At 36.3% G+C, this 14,086-nt stretch overlaps 1 protein-coding gene across 1 annotated transcript in view; it reads right to left on the bottom strand.

Annotated features, from left to right (window-relative positions):
- tspan33b (tetraspanin 33b) overlaps positions 1-8,984 on the bottom strand; it is an 11,916-nt gene extending 2,932 nt beyond the window's left edge. The window contains exons 1-6 of the mRNA XM_016466637.1: positions 8,692-8,984; positions 5,383-5,440; positions 5,159-5,286; positions 4,487-4,561; positions 3,606-3,701; positions 2,954-3,082 (exon numbers count right to left, since the gene is read on the bottom strand). Coding sequence (XP_016322123.1) covers positions 2,954-3,082; positions 3,606-3,701; positions 4,487-4,561; positions 5,159-5,286; positions 5,383-5,440; positions 8,692-8,787 — 582 coding nt within the window. The 5' untranslated portion in view covers positions 8,788-8,984. The remainder of the gene's footprint in view (positions 1-2,953; positions 3,083-3,605; positions 3,702-4,486; positions 4,562-5,158; positions 5,287-5,382; positions 5,441-8,691) is intronic.
- Between the last annotated feature and the right edge of the window lie 5,102 nt (positions 8,985-14,086).

Raw genomic sequence — 14,086 nt, 5'->3', positions numbered from 1 at the left:
GAGACTTTAGTCTTTGCAACTTCAGGGATCTTATCTATGCACAATCAGCTTGTAACACTCCAAAGAGAAAGGAAAACTTGAAATCGCATCATATGACCCCTTTAATGTACCTCATTTTAAATCTATAGTATACAAATACAAACATGATTAATTATTAGGTTTGCTAAAACAAGCAGCACTATTAATACTATGCATATTTTTGCCATATCTGGGGACCAGAATATCATCTGAGGTGATTTTGGGAGAGTAAGCAAACATCTAACAACCACCCAAAACACCTTAGCATCTTCAAAACACAGTAAAAAAAAAAAAACACCTGCACACATTAGCAGCTGTCCTGACAAGCACACATGTAAATTACTTAATATTGTAGAGATTCTTAGTGCTTTTGATTCTGTCGTTGATGATTATTCTCATCTGGCATGCACATTTTTAACACCTACCCATCCAACTAGATTTTCTGACTCGACTGCATCCTACGTTATCTAATGGGGGCCGGTCACTTCCCCTTAAGCTTTTTACAACTCTTTTACCACGCAACCTGAGGATGTTGAATTCCCTTTTGTTTAGTGGGCTGCAGATGTAGAATGCAGGTCAAGGTCACATCTGTAGACATATGCAGTTTTCAATTGAATGTTTGCACCAGGAATTTCCTTAATGTGTGGTTTAATCATTCATCACCCTTTTCTACAGAGATTTCACACAGCTTGCAGTATCCATGACTGATAGCTGACAAGAAACCTACACGTTTGCATCTCAAAGATCATTTTAATGTCCAAAAGGGGATAAAATACCACTTTTAACAGCATTTATAAATATATTTTGTTGATGGTTAAACTAACGCATGTGATCCCTGCAGGTCTCCCTGAAATGATATTATGATTAATTTTCATATTGCTTGCGCAGATGCCATAGAGCAGTGCCATCGTCTTCATGTGAACATCTGTTTGGATGAATCACCGCATTTTCTGTCATTCTTTTCACTTAAAACAATACGTTTGAATACTGGAAAACAATTAAACCTGTAAACCACACAGCTTTTCGCTCTCAGCGTCTTTAAATGTGACATAGCTCCTCAATTTCCTTCTGTTTTTGTTTGAAAGAATTGCATTTCGTCCGCTCTGACCTGTTTAGAGCGTGTTTATCCAGCAATCTCCGTAGACATTTGCCAAGGGAACAGAGATCATAATATTTAGGTCTGCCAAGGAGTGGCTCTAAATCGGTGATCTATGTTCTGTTTGAGTATCTTATCAGCATTTCGACACGTCTCACAGATTGAATAGGAGCACACATTTCGCATTTGAGCCAAGCAGCTGCTTTGGACGTCTTGCCAAAATGGCACCGCTCGGTCATCCGCTGACTTGAGAGGCAAGAAAGCAATTCAGAACCCATAAATTCTCCTCGAGTTGCTGCTGTGACAACTGTGTCGAAATTGAAACTTTGTATTACTGATACGTTTGGTAAACCCAATCTGTTTAACTTCACAAAGCTCTTACTGATGTGATTATAACTGGGCTAATTAGCGGCACAGGCCATCATCGTTAAAGATGAAGGCGTAGAAGAAGGGCAAAGGCTGACTCGACACTTTGAATCCGTCTTTCGTGGCACTTTGTTGCAGAGTGCAATAAACCGATGACCACATACAGTTTTGTTGAGCTGATGAGATGAAAAATAACACAACTTTGTCTTTGCACTAATGCTAGACTACAAAGACTGAGAACAAAAGGGGAGGGATTGTGTTCAAATAAAGGATCAAAATGAAGGATCACTGTATAACTGAACTCAAATTTGACATTTTCTGAAATTGTGAGTGGTGTTTGCCTGTTGTTAGGTTAGGGGTTTGCAGTGGCTAAAGCGTTCTGAGCGGTTGTTAGCGTGTTGCTATGTAGTTGCTAGGTTCTGGTTGGTTAGTTGAACATGGACCAGCAAGTCTTTGATGTCCATGGCTCGAGTCCTTTTGGCACTTTTTTCCACACTCAATCAGTCCACTGGTTGAAAATTGATTCTAATCTCTTAGAAAATACTTTAAACTTCTGAATTATGTTATGAACTTAAACAAGTTTAAAATATCAACTAAGAGTGAGCTATGAGCTATAGTAATACTAGTACAACTTTTGTAACTAGCACCACAAATTAAACTTATGTATGCTTTAGGTCTGCAATTTACAATAAAATAAAATAAAATAAATAATTAATAAATAAATAAAATTAATTTAATACTTTTATTCAGCAAGGATCAAAAGTGACGGTAACAATTATATAATGTTGCAAAAGATTTTAGTGTCAAATAAATTATATTCTTCAACTTTCTTTTAAGAAGTTTCATGTTTTCCACAAAATTATTTAGCAGCTCGACTGTTTACCATTGATAATAAGAAGACATGTTTTATGAGAAGCAGCATATTAGCATATTAGTGACACTGAAGACTGGAGTAATGATGCTGAAAATTCAGCTTTGCATCACAGGAATAAATCACACATTCAATTATATTCTAATATAATTAGTTAATTTAAATTGTAATAATATTTCACAATATTACAGTTTTACTGTATTTTTGATTAAGTAAATGCAGCTTTGGTGAGCATAAGAGATGTCTTTCAATAACATTAAAAATCTTACTGACTCCAAACTTTTAAATGATATCCACAGCAGGTGCTATTTTTAGGTAATTATGCAGAGATGATTATAATATAGATAATACAGTTACTGTACCAGGAACATTTGAGGGAATGTTTTAAATTTGAAGGGGTGAAACTGGGGAAATATAAAACAATATTGTAAAGTTAAATGTAATTATAATGATTTAGAGCTTCAGTCGCACCAAAGTTATTTCAACTCATAAAGCGCCATATGAATCCTCGCTTCACAGACAGACCTCATATCTGCTTCTATTTCTATGTCCATTTTGGATATTCATAACTGCAGATTAAAAATCAGGTGCTTGACTCTCACCTCTCCTGGTAGAGGAGTGCAGCATGAGAAGGGAACCGCACATCTCTCAGTGCTGGGGTTTGACGGGGTGCAGTTGAAGTAGAGGTTCCAGGACCAGTCGGTGTAGTTGTTCCAACCACAGCATTTGAACTGTAAGGAGAAGCGAATGGAGCGAAAGTATTTTTAGACACTGTCTCTCAGACCACATATTCACCTTGTGTCTGCTGGACCCATAAGAATTTTCACTATGAGAAGGACAAAGAGGCAGGAGAACATACTGTGCTGTATTGGAGAGTAGAACATTTTCTTATTTAGAGAGCCATGCATGTGTTCATATTACCATTACCAAACAAAAGGTATAGGAATAGACAGTGCACCAAACAGTGAAAATTCTGTCATCTTGTACTAACCTTCATGTTACCTTAACCTTCAAATCATATTTTTTATTAAAAAAAAAAAAGTTTACAGAATGTCCATCTGATCACTTAAAAAATGGACAAAAAGGACAATATATATATATATATAAAATTAATTGTTTTTCAGCAAGGATGCATTAAATTGATCAAAAATGACAGTAAATAAAGTACATTTTGATTGTAGAAATGCACATGACTGCTTATAGTATCTTACATGTTTTAGAATTTGTAGAGTCTGAGCAAAATAACACCCATACCTCCTTTTGGATGTAGTCCATTAGGTTTTGAAGGTCCAGGTCATCTCGATAGTGCACAATAGCCTTTTTCACGAATTTCTCCAGAGCATCGCGTGTCTATGAACATGACACTTCATACAGTCTAGCCACCAAGTATATTTCCATACATACCTAAAAATCAAACACTTCCATCTGGGTTGTATGTGCATATGTAATTGTGCTACGGGAGACAGGTCGACAGCGCTAATTCACCATGGTGGCTCTAATAGCATATGCTTTAGTGTGGTAATTAACTCTTGGGGCCCTCCTGAGCTCTCTGCTTCTCCCCTGTCAGTTCCTCTAACGCTGGCATGTTCAAGCATCTCTGAATGCCATTACCAGGAAGCCTCCTAGAAAACCTCCAACCATTGAAACAGAACAGTTGGTTCCACTTTGATGTGGCAAAGCTCTTTAATCATTAAGCAGCGACGATGCTTGAAGCGACGTCGTTAAACTGCCCTGTTTAACCGTGTGCACTGCGCTCTGATGGTGAAGTATGGTGTGATGTAATACACTCAATGGGACCTTCTCCTGGACTGTAGAACTTTAGAACTTAGGATAAGGTAGAACGATAGGAAACTCTATAGCGGGAATTGGCGTTAAGGATAAGATGAACAATGGAACTGAATGGTGGATTGCTTTTAAATCGACTTGCTATCCCATGAGATGGACTTAGAGACTGACAGATGACTGCTAAAAGAGGTTAACCAAGCCAAAGCCTAATGTTTCAATTAATCTTTAACAACCTGCAGTGTGTGAAAGTCATAACAATGAAATATGTTTCATATGATAGCCCGTATCCTGTATCAGTGCTGCAGAAAACCCGTCTAGTTTATACACTAAAATTTCAAGTGAAAGCCCACCTGGTCAGAGTAGAAGAAGCCCAGGATTTCAATGACCATTTGGGTTAGAAAGACCAGGGTAAGACTAAATGAGAACTAGAAAGGAGCAGGAAAGAAAACCAAGGAAGTGATAATTGTCCTTAACTGCTATTTAATGCTATTTAAATTAGTGATCAAATTAACTGATGATAACAGACGTGTTGGGAAGACCGGGGCTAGTTGTCAATGTCAAAGTTTGTACGCCTAAGTGAGTGTAGTTTACACTTTAAAGATATGGCTACTGATATTTAATTAATATTTAGCTTTTATTTTTATAATTTAGATTTATAATTTGTTTTAGTAATTTTTGTGCTATTGTTATTTTATGGTTTTTTTTAATAGTACTTTTTAGTTTTTTTTTTTTCATTTTAGCTAAGTTTTATTTTTGATTTATTTCAAGTCTAATTTTAGTGCATAAAATGAAGCAAATTTTAGTTAATGGCATTTCAAAATTTTTAGATTTGCAATTAATATTTATATGTTATTGTATTTCTAATTTATTTGAATTAACAATTTGTTTTAAATAGTTTTAGTTTACAGCTTTAATAACCCTGATGTGACAACTAGTGCTAGTCTTCCCTATATAGGTAAAGTGTAATCTGAATTTGTAAGTCACTTTGAATAAAAATGTGAAGTATGTGCATTAATACTCACAATTCTGAGGAGCCGTATATTTTCTCGCAGAGCTCCGATGCATCCGCAGAAGGTGATGAAGAACATGACCACCCCGACCACAATGAGAAACACAGCAGGATCAATGAAGAATGTGTCACGCACTGCGTCTGTGGAAAAAAAAACAGAAACACTGCTAACCTCTCGACTGATCCACACACATCTGCAGTTTTTCAGAGGTGAGGAACACACAACACTTCACATACCTGTTGCTTTCTGAACTTTGGCATATACTCCAATAGCTACAATAAGAAGAGAAAACACCTAAAAATGGATAAATAAACATAAATAAACAAATGACATGAAATAATCAAATGCACATCGATCGTCCTCAAAACACAAAATGGGATGGTGTGTGTGTGTATTTATAAGTCTTTGCAGTTTGGTGTCCACATCAAAATGTACAAAAGTGATTTTATATACGTTTGCATATTAAATGCCTACTATAGTGTCTACTCTAATGTTTCAAAATGTGAAAATAAAATGATCATGTTGATGTTACATGGACATTCAGCGTAACAGATATATTTATGCAAAAACGAAACAATATAATTAATATTATTGTACATAAATAAAATAAAAATAGCAAAATATATAAAAGAAAAAGTGAATATATAATTTCTGTATGTTTGTGTATATATATATATACACACACACACACATATTCTTGTACCAGTTGCTTATAAGCTATTGAAACCATAGCTCAGAAATATGAAGTTTGTTCTGGGAAAAGCTCTAGAGTGATTTGTTTTCAGATGACACTTGACTTGATATTGTTTTATATAATGAAATCACATTCAGACATTTAAAGTGGTTTTATATTGGATTATTGGAATTTATTTTTTAAATACATTGGTTTCTCCATATAAATATATTATTACTGGTTATTATTATTATTTTAATCAAAGGCTGCATTCCCAGAGCTAAAGGGTAAGAGTCTCTGAGCAATAGCTGGGTCCTGAGACCCTGTTGGCAGTGCTGGTAATATTGCTACAGTCACCATGTGGTTGTCACGATGCACACACACGAGGGACGAGGAGACGCTGGAGAGTAAGACCTTGATTAGCTGGTTCAGGTGTGTTTGATTAGGGTTGGAGCTAAACTCTGCAGGACACCGGCCCTCCAGGACCAAGTTTGGGCACCCCTGATATAAGGTTTTTGTGTGTCTGAGTGCCACTGCTGTTCCATTATGCAGCTGAAGAGTCTTCCACCAGAGTTTATAAAAGCAGTTGAATCCTAACATCTCGCTCCTTAAGGATCGATGACAATACTTTGAGAGCATCTATGTACTTGGCTTGCATATGAAATACAAGGAATCAGGTTAAAGAGCCATTCAGAGGCTTTTTTTTGGGTGCAGTGGAGAAACAGCCACTCCATATACGTGGTTTTGTGCTTTTCTGAAAAACCCAGCAAGCCAGTGCGGCTGGAACAATAGACTAATGGATTATGCCGTCACACTCGGTCCAAAGGTCCATCTGTTGTGCACAAACATTGGTTTAGTGTGAAAGAGTGTGATTTGGCAGTGCTGTTCATGTGAACACAAAAGAAAAAGTTTCCAGCACAACACTCACTCACAAAAGACAATTAATGGCAATCACATTCCGCAGATCAAATATGAATCAAATATTTTTCATAAAGGTTTAGTTTTTGGTTTGTTTAATAGTCAGTACGTTTACATGGACAACAATACTCCGATTTGAATACGATTAAGACAATACTCTGATTAAGAATCTACCATTTACACACCAGCTACAGGTGGAGAGGAGAGAAAGTCATAGAGCCAATCAAGTGGATGGGGATTATTAGGAGGCCGTGATTGACAAGGGCCAGTGGAGGGAATTCGTTTATGCACAGCTCTCACCACAGCATTTCAGTCAGGATGAGGTCTGGACTTTGCTTGGGGTGTCGAAAAAACACCTTGATTCTCTTCTTTTCAGCCGTTCTGTTGTAGATTTGTTGGTGTACTCGAGATCATTGTCCTGTTGTATGACCCAATCTTTCATTGGCATTGACCCTATGGCCAAACATCTCCACTTTGGTCTCGTCTGTTCAAAGGACATTATTCTAGATGTCTTATGGTTTGTGTGCAACTTTGCAAGCCTAAACCGTGCTGCCATGTTTTTTTAGATTGAAGAGGCTTTCTTCTGGCAAGCCTTCCAAACATGCCATAGTTGTTCATCTCCCTGCACCATATCACCCTGTTTTATTTTCCAAATTTTAAGACCTGCCAAGGACCAGATAATTTTTTTTATTATGTCCTGATATGGAAAACCATGGAATTCAATAGGGTGTCCTAATTTTTCACATGACTGTGTGTGTGTGTGTATATATATATATATACACATTATTATTATTTTTACAATACAATTTAAAATTGTAATAAATAATTTTAAAATATAATTTATTCCTGTGATGATTCCAAAGCTGAATTTTCAGCATCAGTCTTCTTTTCAGTGTCACATGATGCTTCAGAAATCATTCTAATATGCTGATTTGTTGCTCAAAACACATTTCTTATTTTTTATCAGTTGAAAACAATTGTGTTGCTTAATGTTTGTGAAAAACATTATGCATTTTTCCAGATTCTTTGATAAACTGATAGTCACAAAATATAGTTTTTAAACTTTTTGTCTCTACTGTCACAAAAATGTTATGCAATTTTTTACTTACTGAATAGAAGTATATTAATTTATTTAAAATAATCCTACTGACCCCCAAATCAATAAAGATAAGGAAATAAATATAAATGTTAATGTTTTCTTAAAAATAAAATATATCTATATTTAAATTTTACTAAGAATAAATGATAAATAAGTAAAAAATAATGAAATAAACAAACAAGCAAACAAACTTGGCCAGCAGGGGCCAATATATAATACAATTATTCAGTTTTAGGTAGATGTCTTGGTCAGAATTGAGAGTTGGAGAGTTTTTTTTTTTCCTATTCAAGATGCATTTTGAAATGTTGTGTTTTCATCCTGTACAGAACATTTTAAATCCAATGGGAAGTTTACAGGAAGCTTGAGAGTCTTGAACAAAAGCACAATCCGAGGCAAATTCTGCAGCATGAACAATTCACTTGATTCTGAATGGCAGATCTGTGCAGACTCCATCACAGTCAATGCACTGATAAAACACAACACAAACACTACGAACAGAAGAAGAACATGAGAACAGATGCTTTTGTTTTGATTGCACGTTTCTTTGGGGGATTCAAGCCTTCCGCTGCATCATATTCCGCGATTACATGCTGGAGAGTGGTATTTTTACTCTTTTCATAGCTATAAAATTCCTTGCAATTGTATGCAAATAGAGTGCTCCGAATTGAGTCGTGTTGTGTTGAAAACATCACGGTTGCAGAACAATTGCAACAGCGAGTCTGTTGAAGACTAAATTATACCCCCTGATGTTTTATTCATTTCAAAGCTGGCCAAAGAGCTTGTGCTCTGCAGCCTGGAAATGTCCTCTCCCTCAGCAAAACAACATTTGGAGCTGGTGTCAGAGGCCTCACTTACCCAGAATAAAAAGCTGAAGAAGAACAGGAAGCACCGAATCCAAGGGTTGACGAAAGAGAACATTTCTGTCCTGGTAAGGCTCACCTGCCTATCCATTATAACAGATTTGTAGAGGCTGAAGATTTAAAAAATTCAGCAATTGCAGAGCAGGCCAGGCCAAACAGATATACCATCCACCATAAACGTTTCGGTCCGTAGCTATAGCTTGAAATGGACTGCAACAGCTGCTGTTCATGTGGACTGACGTACATTAGTGTCTGTGGAAATGGCCAGAGCACACGCTACACAAAAGCCACCTTTGGATGCTTTGAAAGCTCCGATCCATTGTTTTCTATCACCAGTACCACCAGGGCAAGAATTTGCAGCTAGGCAAAACAGACAAGGCTTTTCGATGTTCTAGGTTCGACAATATTCTCCTCTATCACAATATGAGAAGATATAATGGCGGGTGATAATAGACAGAAGAAAAAGAGACCCTGAGACTTCAGTGAATCAGACTGTTACCTGCCTGCTTTTCGGTTCAAAGTGATGATTTTATTAGTAGGGCTGCTGCGGGACTCTTATAGATCAAGGACTGTGAAACCAGGGCAGGCAGTGCAAGCACTCCTCTACTAGTCTCAGCCTCAGACGTCACGCCCACGGATCATTGGCTGAACGTCTGATGCATACGGCACACAAAAGTGGAAACACTTCAGGAGTTTCGAAGTCGTCATCGGATTGGTTGAATTATACAGGATTTCTGGGAGACGCGTGTGTCGCATTCTTTAACGTTCCGCCTGGAAACAAAGATGCCGTGGCGCCAAACCCCCTCACGAAAGAAGAAAGCCGTCGTGTTTACAACTGTGACGACGAGCGCTTTTCAGCCGTCAGTCTGAAGGTCTGGCTACGCGAGACTACTCCTCTACTGCTGGAAAGCCATTCTAAATATAAATGGCCCATCGTGAAACTGCAGTTTCAGGAGTGGTTTGGGCTCTGCTGGTTGTCTGACTGGCTTTTCCCATTGGGAGCTCTGCTGTTTTATTTGGACTGCATCTGTAAAGCTCATTGAATCCTTTAATCACGAGAGCCGAAGGACAATCAATCGGGTTGTTGAGAATCTTTCTCACAGGTTTATTGCTACAGGCCCTGAAATGATTTTCTTTGAAAGTTTGGAGACAGACCAGTGTACTTCATGAGATCCAAGACATTGATTTGTTTGTTTCCGCCCTCATCCACAAATACACTGGGTGTATCCACTCTATGTGATATGGATCCGGTATAGTCTATCATAATACTCATATTACCACATTCAGATGCTACTCAGTAGCTTTCAAAATATACTGTAGCTATAAGAGTATTGATCTGACCAAGAACAGTATTGCTCTGCAATGTCTAATGACTTCACTTAATGGGACTGATATACAAAGCTTTCTATATTAAAGCAGTGCTTTGCATAGTTGGTTTTAGAAAAGCACATATTATTTTGATTTTCAGTGAAAGCTAATTATTTGTATTAGGACTATTAACAGTATGATGACTTTTTTTTTTTTTGCTATTTATGATATATTTGTGATCAGTCTTATACCATCTTGACAACAGGAAACTGAAATTTATCAATATGTTTAATGGTTCCTGTATTATGTTGCAAGTCAATTTGAAATGGCCCACACTTTCACGGTTAACAGCAGCTGCACAAAAGTGACTGAAGCCTTGAAATGCATTTTTTCCCCTGGAAAATCAATGTAATTCAATTTTTGTTCAATCATATTTTTCATTATTATTTAGAATTTTGAGGGGATTTTTTACTATGTAATATTTACTAGCTATTTTTTTCATTGTTTTTATTTTTTTTGGCTCATTAACATATCAAAATCATGTCCATGATTTGTGTGTGTGTGTGTGTGTGTGTGTGTGTTCACATACTGTGAGAAGAGTCACCAAGTGTCATCCCATTCCAATAATGCCAAAAAAAAAAAAAACTATATATACCTGCAATATAATAAAGGAACCAGTAAAACCACTGACAAATTTCATTTGTAACATACAACTTGAACCCAGAATTCGAACATAAATACAATCATGTAGTGTGATCTTAATTTAAATAAGATGAAATGGAAATGCTGTCTCCATTGTAAAATGGCCCATGTTCTGATAAAATTTTAATCCTCTAAAAGAGTACATATGTGACCCTGGACCACAAAACCTGACTGGTCAATTTTTCAAAATTGAGATTTATACAGTGTCTGAACGCTGAATAAATAAGCTTTCCATTGATGTATAGGTTGTTAGGATAGGACAATATTTGGACGAGATAAAACTATTTGAAAATCTGAAATCGGAGGGTGCAAAAAAATCAAAATATTGAGAAAATCGCCTTTAAAGTTGTCCAAATGAACTTCTTAGCAATGCATATTACTGATCAAAAATTAAGTTTTAATATATTTACGGTAGGAAATTTACAAAATATCTTCATGGAGCATGATCTTTACTTAATATCGTTATGAGTTTTGGCATAAAAGAAAAATCAATAATTTTGACCCATACAATGTATTTTTGGCTATTGCTACAAATATACCCCAGCGACTTAAGACTGGTTTTGTGGTCCAGGGTCACATAAAGGGTGTATAAAAATGAAAAAAGCAATAAATAACATTCTCACGGGGGTTTGGCAACACACTTTCCTTTATTTAAAAAATAGTAGGATTTAAAGAATGCAATTTAGTGCACCACCTAATATATTTATAGTGCTTTACATGTAGCAAAATACTCCACAGGACAAATCTGGGTTCACAAGATATCTGATAACTGCCACTCACCGGGACACTACATTAAACACGCCACTCGAGAGCATACGTTTCTACAGCTTGTATATGCAGCTTACTGGTGGTGGTTAGGATGGCAGTACAAAAATACAGATATGACAGCGATTATGGAACTCAATTACTTTTTAGATCCCTTTTTTACCCCAAGCATACCAAATGAATAGATCATTTTATGGCAGTCTGTTAATGGGAGAACAAATTCAATAATTTGTGAAGTGGTGCTGTGGTCATTTAGATCACCAATAAGAAAACTTTCTCGTCCCTGCAATGCTGTCCATTAAAATATCGGAATTCAGTACCAACAAATGCCAACATTTCATTCAGATCTACAACTTAATGAATTAATAGGTACAAAAACAAAATAAAAATGAAACATTAAAACAATAAATGGGTACAAAATTAGTTTCAATGACTGTTGAAAAAATTTCCCAAAATATACAATCAGATGGCATGGGTGTGCAAGCTTTTAGATGTTCTGGAGATAATGTTTCTGGGCCATCTTCAATATGATAGAAATATAGGGACCTTACCTTTCTGAAAAATTAATTAGTATTTGGCCAATTAATAATTAACTTTTACTTTACAATTGCTACAAACTATAATGTGATTATTAATTTGCATGTGCTTCATGGTAGTATCCACAGATGAAAATCCAACAAATTAATTCTAATCTGAGATTAGGAAATGAAAGAAAAAAATGTTTAATAATGCAAAATCGTATCTATGCTTAGCACACCCTTAAAATCAATACGTGACAAAATATATGATACAAAACAAATGACAACATACAACAATGAACATCGTACAAAAAATAACAACTAAAAAATGACATTACAACACTTGTGTTGGAGTATCAAGCACTGAGATTCTCTTGCACCTTTAGATACTTAGATACATATTTAGACAGTTAGCAAAAAGCAATATCTTCGTTGCATATTAAACAGATATGCCCCAGATTTCATACACATTTGCAACGGTTTATGAGATGATTCGTAGTGAAATGTTTACGTGCATTAAGCCTGAAACCAATGCATTGCAAAACATAAAAAAAGAATAGCAGTAAAAATTAAAATTGCTAATGCCAAACTCTTGTTGGTTGTTCAACATGATACTGTCATTCGACACTAACAACTCAACATCTGACTATTTCAGATTTAAATACACAATGTAGCCTATAACAGTGGAAAAATATAAAAGAAAAATGGGTATTGTATATACTTAAAAAAAAAAAAGAAGAAGAATAACAGTGAGACATGGGTTTAAGGACATCTTTCAAAAATTAAAAACATTGGAACAAGGACCAAAAAAAACTTTCCAAACTCTTAAACAATTCCTAACCTTGGAAAGCTTACACACGGGATTAGTTCACAGGATGCAATTTTGCGGCCAAAGTTTGTAAATCAGTCAGATAAGAGGGTTGGGACACGTCATTGAAGTTTAGTGCGGCGGGGTTAAAGACAGTACACTGAGCAGATGGAGCGCATCAGTGCAAACCTAATCAGAGCTAGTGTTGACTAACTCCATGGTGTTCTTGAAGCAAAAATGGGTTTGAAGCCAGACCACAGGCGTAACACAAAAAAAAGTGTCATTTATGATGGTAATAATTTTGCATATTAGAAAATGTTCTTGCATTGTTTCTGTTTGCTAGCGATGGTGAACATGCGGAATTGATTGAAAAATGCTGTAGATTCCAGTCCTCCTGATACAAATGCCTCATAACACAAATCCCTTAAAGCCAATGTGAAACACCCTTGACAACCCATTTTACATCTATAATGTGACACATTTATGAGTAAAACAGTATGTTCATTGATTAAATCAAATGTAGGTTGGGACAGGATGCACACCAACAGTAATGCACCTTTTTCAAATCTATTATTATTTGTAACATTTATAAGTTAACCAACATTAAATGAACGCTTTTTCTATTGGTAAAATGTAAGAATGGCAGCATAACCTAATATAGTAACCTAAAATGGGGTTCTTTTATATATATATATATAAAAAAAAAAAGTAAATGGGGTCAATTTTGGCTTCATGCTGACTTTAAATGCTTGCAGGCAGAGTGTGAGTGAATTGAGTCTGCAGTTTCTCAGTCTTTTACTTTTTCCACTATCGTAATAACCACAGGTGGCTCTTATAGCAGCAGTGTTCACTCAGTGACAGAGCAGAAGCTCTCATTCCCCTCCATTTCAACACAGAATGAATGTTAGAAGTAGCTGTCGCTTCTGGTCCCAACTGTTTCTTAATATAAAGCAATTTTTCTAAAATACAGTAAACAGTGTTTGTGTGTCAGTGAGTGTTTGATGGGATGAGAGGTGGTGTTATTTCTCTCTCCATCACGAGTGCTCTATTACGTCCCTCTCGGTCACACATTAACAACGCGCACAGGCCGAGCTCTCAAGGGACGGCACGTAGTCTCAGTGACAGTCTGGATAGGAGACCATCAGATGACCCCACTCTGGTTGTCTCTCAGCCATCATCACGGCCCATCTATTGCTCAGCGATTTTAAACCCCTAAAAACTGTCTGCTGATGAACACACTCTCACTTCAAAACTTCCTCGTCAAGATGCATTTGCTTTGAAGCAAGTCC

The sequence above is a fragment of the Sinocyclocheilus anshuiensis genome, unplaced genomic scaffold, assembly GCF_001515605.1.
Source record: "Sinocyclocheilus anshuiensis isolate Anshui unplaced genomic scaffold, SAMN03320099.WGS_v1.1 scaffold304, whole genome shotgun sequence".
Classification (NCBI taxonomy): Eukaryota; Metazoa; Chordata; class Actinopteri; order Cypriniformes; family Cyprinidae; genus Sinocyclocheilus; species Sinocyclocheilus anshuiensis.
Note: the sequence above shows the minus strand (reverse complement) of the source record. Positions and strands in the feature narration are given on the sequence as shown.